This window comes from Charadrius vociferus, unplaced genomic scaffold (assembly GCF_000708025.1).
Source record: "Charadrius vociferus isolate BGI_N301 unplaced genomic scaffold, ASM70802v2 scaffold15, whole genome shotgun sequence".
Classification (NCBI taxonomy): domain Eukaryota; kingdom Metazoa; phylum Chordata; class Aves; order Charadriiformes; family Charadriidae; genus Charadrius; species Charadrius vociferus.
Window position 1 is genome coordinate 12317428 of NW_009650064.1, and position 10229 is coordinate 12327656.

General features: G+C 41.3%; 1 protein-coding gene across 1 annotated transcript in view; it reads left to right on the forward strand.

Annotated features, from left to right (window-relative positions):
• The window catches only part of ZNF704 (zinc finger protein 704), an 88259-nt gene extending 83044 nt beyond the window's left edge, over positions 1 to 5215 (forward strand). The window contains exons 8-9 of the mRNA XM_009891957.1: positions 2963 to 3057; positions 4830 to 5215. Of these exons, the coding sequence (XP_009890259.1) occupies positions 2963 to 3057; positions 4830 to 4941 (207 nt within the window). The 3' untranslated portion in view covers positions 4942 to 5215. The remainder of the gene's footprint in view (positions 1 to 2962; positions 3058 to 4829) is intronic.
• The last annotated feature ends 5014 nt before the right edge of the window (positions 5216 to 10229 follow it).

The following is a 10229-nucleotide window of genomic DNA, read 5'->3' on the forward strand; positions in this document are numbered from 1 at the left end:
GTCTCCTTTCTAGATCTGTATGTCAGCAGTTAAGTCCATGAGAGAGATGAAATTTCAAAATAGTCATCTTTTGTGGGTTTTTTGACACCTGCCTTAGGTGTTTCCCCATTCATTCCTGTGGACGTTGAATTTCGATGACACTGAGCACTCCCTGCTTGCTGTCCCAGCAACTGGGGTGTTCAGACAGCCATCATGACTTGTGCTAAGTCCTTGGTTTGGGGCAGTCTTTAGCAGAGCAGCACCAAATGGTCTTTGTGAACATGAGTGTGCTTATCAGCAAGTTCCTAAGCGCCTCAGAACAAGCTGTATGTACAGCTGGATCAGTCAAGGTTCAGTATGTGGCTGCTTTAGGCTCAGCAGTATCTAACTGCAGGCATTTATCTAGAAGCCTTGTAGTCATAAAGGAAGAGAATTAAGGGAACCTCCAAAGTCCTTATACTTTGTGCTCTGCATAAGTTAGATTCCGAAGGTAGATGGGAAATACACTTTTTCTTACCGTTTTCCCAAGATAACTTTGTAGGTGCAAGAGAAGGTTAAGCATTGGCACAGCTATGAGCCATCGCTAGGTACAGTGAAGCAGAAAAGGGCAAGTTCAAGTTTGCTCTACCACTTGAGACGAAACTGGGAGAAAAAATAAGGCACAGCGTGGGGATGTATGAGGAGGACAAATTAAGTAATGCAAGTGATATGAGCAATGGTGGAGTCTGTATCCCTTGGTACTGGAGGACTTAATGACTATATAGTCCATTTTTATGCAATGTAGGATAAAAGTTTTCTTGAATGCCAGCATGATGTCTGCTGTGTGTTACTGATTTTTACTTCCCTGCTCATAAGAGCCAAAAAGGTTGAACAGGCGAGAATATCTTTTAAGTTTGATAATCTGATGTTTACAGATCACAAATCTTCACAACAGTTTCCCCCAGGAGATGTAACTGGAAACTCCAGGTCCTCCCTTCAAACACTATCGTTTCGTTTCACGTTAATTCTCTGTGTTAGACAACACTTCAAATGTGAAAAGCCTCCGAGGGCAAGGATTGCCTTCTCATGCCCTCCTCTTAATCCGCTCTTAGTGTCACCTACAAAGGAGTACAGCTCACCGGTATTGTTTAGACCTGCTGCAAAGCGTATCAAAATACACTAAAGCTCCACTTCAGTGCAGTTTAGCTGCCTTGGTATGCCAGTCTGTGGAAACCATGGTTCAGAGACCCTCTCTGGAGAACGGGAGGGGGAGACCCAGTCTGCACGTGCCAGTTACTGGTCAAGCCTATTCTATGTTTGGAAGCAATCAGGATAATTGCTGGTAACATAAGAGGCGATCAAAGTAATTTTCTGTTCAATGATAACTAAGGAATACGTTGAGTATCAGTTAGCAGTGGTACACATGAAAATTTTCTGTTTTTTAAAACGTTTAAGAACACTAGCAGAATTGACTGGAGATCTCTGGTTGCTGGTATGACCGGAAAACGGTGCAGCGTGTGATAAATGCCAAAGGCTAGAAAAGTGTTATTGCTTTGCATTTTATCTTCAGTGTTTCAATCATTCTTAGGTAAAACAAGAGAAGTGGTTGATAAAAGACAGGGAAAAAAGTAGTAGAAAAGAAGCCGCGCTCAGTACTGTGGAGTGATAGGACAGAAGGAGCCAGGGTAGTCTCTGGATGTCTAAAACATGACTTTATGGTAAGCAGGCAGAGAGAGAGGAAATTTCTTTCAAATTTCGGAGATACATTTCATATATCAGTAATGGTCTAAACTTGTTCAGAGAGTGAGCTGCGCATGCAGTTAAATCAGAAGTTTCTGTAGTTACCAGCCAAGAGTAAAAGTAAAAAGAGTGAGCTGCACTCCACTGTATTATTTTTTTGCTACCGTGGAGTAGCTGTATAAAATAGACTTTATATCGAAAATCAAAGCACATTCAGTAACTCTCTTCAAGTCAGGTCAGTTCCCGTGCTTCCAGATATTATGAGACTTCAGAAGGGCGGGAGTGAAAAGCCATAGCAATGCAGGGAACAATGACAGTATCTGCAGTTCCTGGCTGCAGGAGGCAGTGACTCCGTGCACCAGATGCCCAAATGAAGGTTGCTACATTCTGTACATAACAAAAAATGAGCGGTTGTAAATTTTTTCTGGTGTTTTAGATGTCAAGTGGTTGTGGCCTTTACTCAGGAGCAAAATAAGACCCTAGCAGTAAATAGTTTAGGAATTATTTAAGGCCAAGCTTTTTGCCATGTGATTAGTCAAATAATGTTGCCAGCCCCCAGGCTTACATAGGAGGCTTATTTGGAAAGTCTTGGAAGACCAAACTACGCTCTTCACTCAGGAACATTCACAAAAGAGGACACCTGCTGAGAAGGTTTACAGTGCAGAATAAAGGAAATAAATAATCCAGTACATCTTGTTAGCAGCCTTGATCAGAAGGGCTGCTTTGCACTCCAAGTAAAACCTTGAGGGCCGCATCATAACTGCCCTGCAGCAAAGCCCCTTCGCCAAAGCCGTCTCTCCACAAAAAGTGCCAAGTCGCAGACAGGAGCAACACATGAAATCCCGATGTTTCATAGGGGGTTATTGGTATTGATCTCAGCACAGGACGGAGTTTATTTTTCCAGCTATTTTCTCTTTTTAGATTGGAGAACGTTTTCATAAGAGCTATTCAGAGTTCTTAAATAAGAATGAATGCATTTTCTCTATTTCCCAAAACCTGAAATGATGCTGATCTGTATTCTGGTTTGCTCTGTTTGGATGACTGAAAGTACAGGGAAACATAATGAAACTAATATAATGTACCTAAAGCTAAATGGTCATCTTTCTAAATAGACCTACAACTTACTTGTGTTGTATGTTATACAGTAAGCTTTCCTGGGTATCCTTGCCACCATACATCATGAATTGCATTTTCTGGGAAAAGTGTTTATACTGCATTCATATGTGTATGTTCTTCGTAAGCAGCTTTTTGTCTGTATTGACAGGTCTCACCAACTCATAATCGTCCTGCAGGGAGTGGAGAGCAGAAACAGTCCCACACAGTTCTTTCATCACCGCCTAGAGTAGCATTTGGCTTGAGGTATGGGACCATTAGTTCCTGCTGGCAGACCAGCAGCCTCAGAACCTGGAGGGCATTTAGTAAATAAGACGTTAGTGGCCAAAGAAACTGAAAAACCGCACCACCGACCGTGATTGCAATTGTCAGGCAGTTTCTTAGTAGAACGCTTCAGAGTAAGCTGTTCTGCACCTATTTTGCTTTTCATTACCATCAAAGGTAAAGTTCAGGGGGAAAGTGAGTTGTTGCAAAATGAGAAAGGCCGACTGTGAAGCAAAACTGCAGGCCTTATGCCAGGCGTGTCTGGAGTTCAGATGTGGATCTAAACTGTCCTGTAAAGCAGCGCTGCCCAGATTCGCTGCTCCAGCTGAAGCATCCTGAACTTCACTGTGTGGCTTTACTTTTTTCCCCCTCAAAGGCTGGGCTGTCTCGAGTGTTTATCACCATTCAGTCAGTATGGTATTTGGCTTCAATTGAATTATAAGAAACCACATCTTACAACAAATTAGATTAAAGCAAAGCTTTTTATACCTTGTCTTGTACGTAAGCTACATTCACTTCCATTAAAGCTAACTGATGTTTGACTGTAGTCTGCTTTAAAAGCGTTCAAAAAGTTATGTTAAAAAAAATCAAACTGTGATGCTAAATTTCTTACAGTAAAGAAATGTCTTATTTCCCACAGTCCTAAAGGTGACTGTCCCCTAAGATGAGACCAAAGGAAGATTTCATGCTTTTCATTTTTCTTTATGACTCTCAGATCATTGCATATGCTACAAATCAAACTTAGGATCTTCCCAGTTCCTGGATTGTGCCCATTAATGAATGTTCAGGCATAGGTATGCAAGAGGAATCACCAGGCAATTCCCATGTGTGCCATGCAGCATGTAATACAGACATTAAACAATTGTGTCTGTACAGTTATTTGATTTAAAGACACTGGGACAAATGGCACTGCCGTAGCGAGCGTTGGGTTACTTGTAGCGTTGCTCCTGGGGTTTGCTGGCTTGCTGTGTGTTGAATAAAAAAAGTTCCATTTTAACAGTTACTTTGATCATTTTCTAAACTTGTGAACTTTTGAGTGTGGTTATAAGATGGAAAACATGACAATTGGTGTAGCTTTAAAAGCAGATACTGCCCACCTTGCTGACTTTGGGGACGACAGAGAAGGAGCACACGTGAACGTGCTGCAAATGAGGGAAAGGGTTAAAACTTCTTTTCAATCACTTTGTTGTTTTTCAGTCAGTGAGCTCAGAGCAAACCATGGCGAGCATCGGAGCTGGTGGCTTTCCCCCTCTTCTGCGTAGCTCCTCCCTGCTGGTCGTCAAGGTCTGCCGGTCAGAGCTATGCAAAATATTTGTACCGCAGCTGTAAAGCAAAGAGGACTTCTGCCTGCCGTGACCTGGCCTGCGTTGTAGAATAGCTACGACTGCCCATTGCGGCTTGGCACTTAACGTGGCTGAAGTACCGTTTATCTAGAGCGGGTTTAGTCGCTGGCTGAAGTCAGGGCTGTGTGTTCCTGGGATGAGCCCTGGAGCAGAGGAGCGGGCTCAGCAGCTGCTGTAGAGGCTGTAGAAGCCAGGCGAGGAGAAGGACTCGTCCCTCGGAGCTGTGGAGTCATGGCCGTATGTCTGTCTGCTTCGTCAGCTCCCGCTTGACTGGAGAACAACCCAAATCCCTTTGAAACGCTGGGGGGTTTCTGCCTGCTGCACTCGCTTGAAATTGTTGTCCTGATCTTAGGGTGATAAAGCAAAGCTATGAAAGCATCTCGTTAACAAGCTTCCCTTTCTCTCTGACAGGAAGCCTAGAGGGGAGGGGAAAAAGTGTCGGAAGGTCTATGGGATGGAGAACAGAGATATGTGGTGTACTGCCTGCCGATGGAAGAAGGCCTGCCAAAGGTTCATCGACTAAAGATTGAAATTATGCAGAGGATTTGGGGATGGGGGAGGACAACGGCAGAACCAGATTGCTGCAGCTGCACTGTATCACTTCCCATTTTCCCTCCAGTGATGTGGTCTTGGGGTTTTTTTGATTGTTCTTTTGGGGTGTTTTTTTTTTTTTTAAAAAAAAAAAAGAGCTTTGTATTTCAAAGTGAAGCACTTGTAGCCAAGGAGAAGCACTAATTAAAACCTGTGTGGAGCAATAGAGAAAGAAAAAAAAGCAAAACCAAGAACATACAACAAAATTCTGTCTTACTAAGTATGGAAACCAGAGCAGCTATTAGTGTTTTTCTGTAAAAGAAAGGAAAAAGTTAATTTTTTTGCTAACTCTGTGAGCTCCTTGCTCCTTAGGATCATTTTTAACCATTTCAGTCTCTGTGCTGTGAACGTCTGTATTTGCTAAACTGAACAATTTTTCTTTTCCTGAAACGAAGATCTCTTTTTCAGAGCTTTCTAATAAACACTTCTGAGTCATATAAGCTACAGTTTACTCAACAAAAGACTGGAGACCGCTAAGTAATTCTCCTGATACAAATGATCATGATTATATTATATTTTTGGAAAGGAGGTGTGGGGAGGAGTTGGGATTTTCTTTTGTTTGTTTATAGGAGAAAAGCAAAGTCTGAGTTTGCAAGAAGGACAAGCAGTAGTGCTCCTGGAAGATTTTTAAACTGGGCACAGACCAGTGGAGTGGAACAAAGTAATTGAAGTACCAAATTGGATTTTGATCCTCTAGAGGAAGAAAAGCAGCAATGGAAAGTCACCAGCAGATAGTGTCACAACAAGAAGTTGAGGGAAGAAATCCAGTGATGCTTGATTGAAGCTTGTAAGAATATAATGGGGCTCCAGTAGCTTTTCTTACTGCTCTCCTGTTTCCAAGGGAGGAACAGTTGGACCAGCCCGTCTGTTGCTGCAGGAGGCCTATAAAGAACTGGTAAATGCAGCCACAAGGATGATATGTAAAATCTATTCAGGGACATGATCCAGCCCAGCAGTTCTGCTTTTGCTTCCTTTTCTCTTATTTGAGAGATTGTTAAGATAATGGGTTGCTCAGCTTCCCCCCACCCTCCCTTAAAGTTGCTAAGATTTATTCGACACAAAAAATTGGTAGAGCAAATACCCCCTTTCCACAACATCATCTCAGAAAAAGAAGTACAACAGCAAAGGAGCAACGTATTTATGGTAAAAGTCCATTTCTTCACTTATTTTGATACACCAATTACCAAGTTTCTCCTCTACTTGTAGTACCTGGATAGATTTGGGTACTTTAGTTTCTCTGTCCGTCAGAAAGTATACACCGGATTGCGGCAAGCTGGTGTTCTGTCTCAACCTGTATTGAATGGCCATTAATTAATGATTTTTTCAGTGCAAAAATAAAGTAAGGATTTACTAGGATATGAATGTATGTGGTTAAACAATACTTGCTTGTTAAAGAAAGCAAGACACCATAAAAAAATTAAAGACGGAAGCAAAACTTTGCCTATTAATAAAGGCAGGGAGGCCCAAAATTCCTGGATTTTTTTTTTTTTATACCATTTGAAATTAGACCAGATCTTTTTCTTCTTTTTTTTTTTCTTTATTGTCTAAGCTGGCTTATTCTCCGTGAAATAAAGGGACTGTAAGTGTTCAAACAGCTTTCTAAAATCTGGTCCAAAGTTCACTTGATGGCTTTATTAAGCGTGCATCGCTGCTTATGCCTATGTAAAAGCACAAACTAACAATGTTGTTTGGAATATACACTATGAATTTGGTAAAATAGTACTGAGAAGTAAAATTCCTAATAGGAGCTACCGAAGGTTATCATCTGATTTTCTTTGAACGAGTTAATTGGGCAATCAGATGCCTAATTTGAGCATGCTATTTCTGCAGTTGTTTACAAATTGTGTAATTTACATGCACAAGTGGCAAGATACGCTTGCATGCATGCAATTACTTGATTTTTTTGCCCAATTGTGTTCTGAAGTCATTTAAAAAAGAAAAAAGAAAAATAGACTCTGAAATCTAGTAAGACCCTGAAATATATATACATATGTGTGTATGAATATTTATAAAACTATATGTATTTTATATATATAGTTTTAATATATATAAAATCTGGGATCAACAGAGAGAGGAGTAGAAAGATTGTTTTCTTTATAAGTATAAAACAAGACACTAAAGGTCAGTGGATATACATAGCCACTGTTTTATTGTCTTTCCTCTTAGTAAAAGGTGGGTCATGGGTTTTCTTTGGACATTGTATTTTTTTCAGTTTCCTTAGTAAAATACCTCATAGTAATTCATACTCATTTCCTCTTCAAACACTGAGCTTGCTGATGGTGTATTTACTTTGGTAGAACGTAGAAAATTTGGGACTTTTCCAAGATACTCCTGCCAATTTGCCCCCCGATTTTTAAAAGCACTCCAAGACTAATTATAAAGCGTTCCGTAATTAATTTGACTATTGTTAGACTGACAGTATTTGCTTTCATATTTGTTGTTCCCTTCCTTTTATATTTTCCCTTTGTGACTTCAGAGGATTTTTTTAAAAAATAATGTATCAGATTGTATATTGTTTCTATAATGTCATGGCATTGTGAGCACCTTTCCTGAGGGCACTTTACGAATTATTGTAATAAGATTATTCTTTATAAATTTCTGCACGGAAGAATGGTTTTGTTGCCAGACCAGATTGCCCTCTGGTACAAATTTGATATGGATTTCATATAGGCACAAAAGCCACGAATCATCAAAACGGGATAGAAAGTTGGTGTTAACAAAACAGAGGACAGAAGACGCTTGATAAATCCTGCCAGGACAAAGCTAAATTACCAGTATTTTTACACAACCTTTAATCAGCAGTTTATATTAAATCAATTTTGCATCTTATGGCTGTGGCATTTTGATTCGAAAGTAGGCACTCCTCGAGTTGCCGTGGCCAGCAATAGGGAGATGGCACGGCCCTCTGGACCCGCATGAAGCATTCACCAGTCGCTCCGTGCTTTGAACTTGGATTACTTCGTGTCGCACGAGCACAAGCACTTCAGCGCCCGCCAAGATTCCCTTCGCCCTCCTGACACACCCAGCAAGAACAGGAACGTCAGCAAAGCCTTTCCTGTGCTGGCAGTACCGAGCGTAATCTGGAATAACCTCTTCTGGTTTTCAGTCTCTTGCTTCGGTGTTGCTTTAAGCTGCATCGCTGTCCTCCTAACATCCAATTCATCTCACACTTCTGCACCAGCCTCTCCAAAAGAGTCAGATTTCTTTGTTTTCCCAAGGAAGAGCTAGCCTGAAAACTTTGGTCGCTTATCGTCATCAGTACAGGCCATTTCCCCTGTTTTCGGTTTCTCTGTGGGAGGTAGGTCGTTGTTTCTGACTTCCCGGCGAAGTCAGAAAGAATGGCCTGAACACATCACGCGGTCTCTGTGTGCTACAGGGATTTGGACGTGGGTTCGTTTGTGTCAAGAGCCAGAACTTCTCCTTGAGATATAAAACTGGAAGGTTCTATTTATTGGGTTTAACCACTTAGTAGTATTGATGCTGGTAACAGAAATTGCCAGCATCAGTATCAGAGTGGAAATGAACTGTATAGATCCCAAATATTTTTCTTCGGGAGTTTTCTTGCTATAACAAAGCTATTTCCCACTTCCCCATTCCCCAAAAGGTCTGGAAAAGGAGATCATTTTAGAAGTGGGAAATGTTAATGGCGATTTTTAAAATGTGGCTGTGCTCCAACTGCTCCTGTATGAAGCTATTGGATGTTAACAAACTCGGATCATCTTAGTCGTACAATGCTTTCCACCCAAAACGATGTGCCTGATTCTCTAGTGCCTTGCACGTATGTAACAGGATACACAAGATGCAAAGTGAGCAAAAACTCGTCCATTCCTATTTGCAGGTTTACACTTACTTTTAACCAATACCAGTAGTCGCCGAGCAGGTATGTGTTGTCATGTAAGCCAGACCTACAGGTCTGCTTGTGTGAATACGCTACGCAGAATGCCTATGTAGTGAATTTCTTTTTCCAAATTGTTAGGCTGATGTGAACGTTTGCTATCTAATGATCTACAGATTCCTTGCACCTTTTCACTATCACCGAAATCACTTTCTTCATTCCTTCTCCCCTTCACTTTTTAAGGTAACGACTAAGTAGGCGACACAACAGGAGGCAAAGCTTTAGCCAGAAGTTCTTGTAGAACCTGCATGTAAGAAGGGATTCCAGCTTCACGTGATATCCCAGATGTCCTTGTCACTGACTTTCATTTTTTCATTCATTCTGATCCAGTGAGTTGGTGTGGTTTTCTATTTCTTGCTATGGTCTGGGACCAGCTAGAGTGGCCCTGCTGAGAATTCAGGACAATCCCTGGAAGTGTGGCAGTACAAAGCGCTTTCTTTGTTCCCCTGCCTGTAAATATGTTGAAATGCCATCTCAGAAACAGGACATGAAATCAGAAGCTTGCTAGCCACGTGCAGAGACATCGGAGGTTGCCAGTGAGGCTGTTTCTTTTGGTTCAAACTTCAGTCATCTGTTGAAGAAAGTTGTGCTGCGCCTTTTCTTACGAATGTTTTGATAAGGAAACATTTGTAAAGTCTCATCTTGGTCTTACATTTACATATTCAATCTTCCTGTAAGATGGTAGCACTGGAACGGAGACCATGCGGAGCATGGGATTTAATCGGCATTTGTCAGGATTTTTCTGGTGAGCTGTTGCAAAGCATCATAGCGTAGATTTTGTTCTGGTATAAGTTCAGGAGAGTTTATGGCACCTTTAGCAGAATAGCTAGAAAGTAAGTCATGAGCAGAAATTCATCAAGCTGATGGTCTAAATACATTCTGTGTCTGCTAGACGTAAGCTGCCCTTGTTTGCATCTATGTGGAGCCTGAAAAGCTTCAAGATTGCAAAAAAGGCAGTGCACACCTCTAGTTGATGTGGCACCTACAGTGCCCACTTGAGCTGTGTTTTCCATCTTAGACTGCAGTGCTTTCGCATTGACCATGCTCTCACTTCTATCCCAATGCAAGGGGTGTATCTTCCACTTGCAACTTTTTGAGTTTATTCCTCAATATGAAAACCACTAATCCATGTTCTTCATGCTTCACACAGACCATTTTTAATAGCAATCCAGAAAGACCCTGAAAACAGAAATCAGTCTGTTTCTGACGGCACCAGGCAAAATAAAATCTGGTTTGCTCCTGTGCTTGCTCATGCTCACAGCAAGAATTCCTTTGGCTATTTAGCTGATGAAATGTAAGGGAATGGATAAATTTAGTAACAAGCC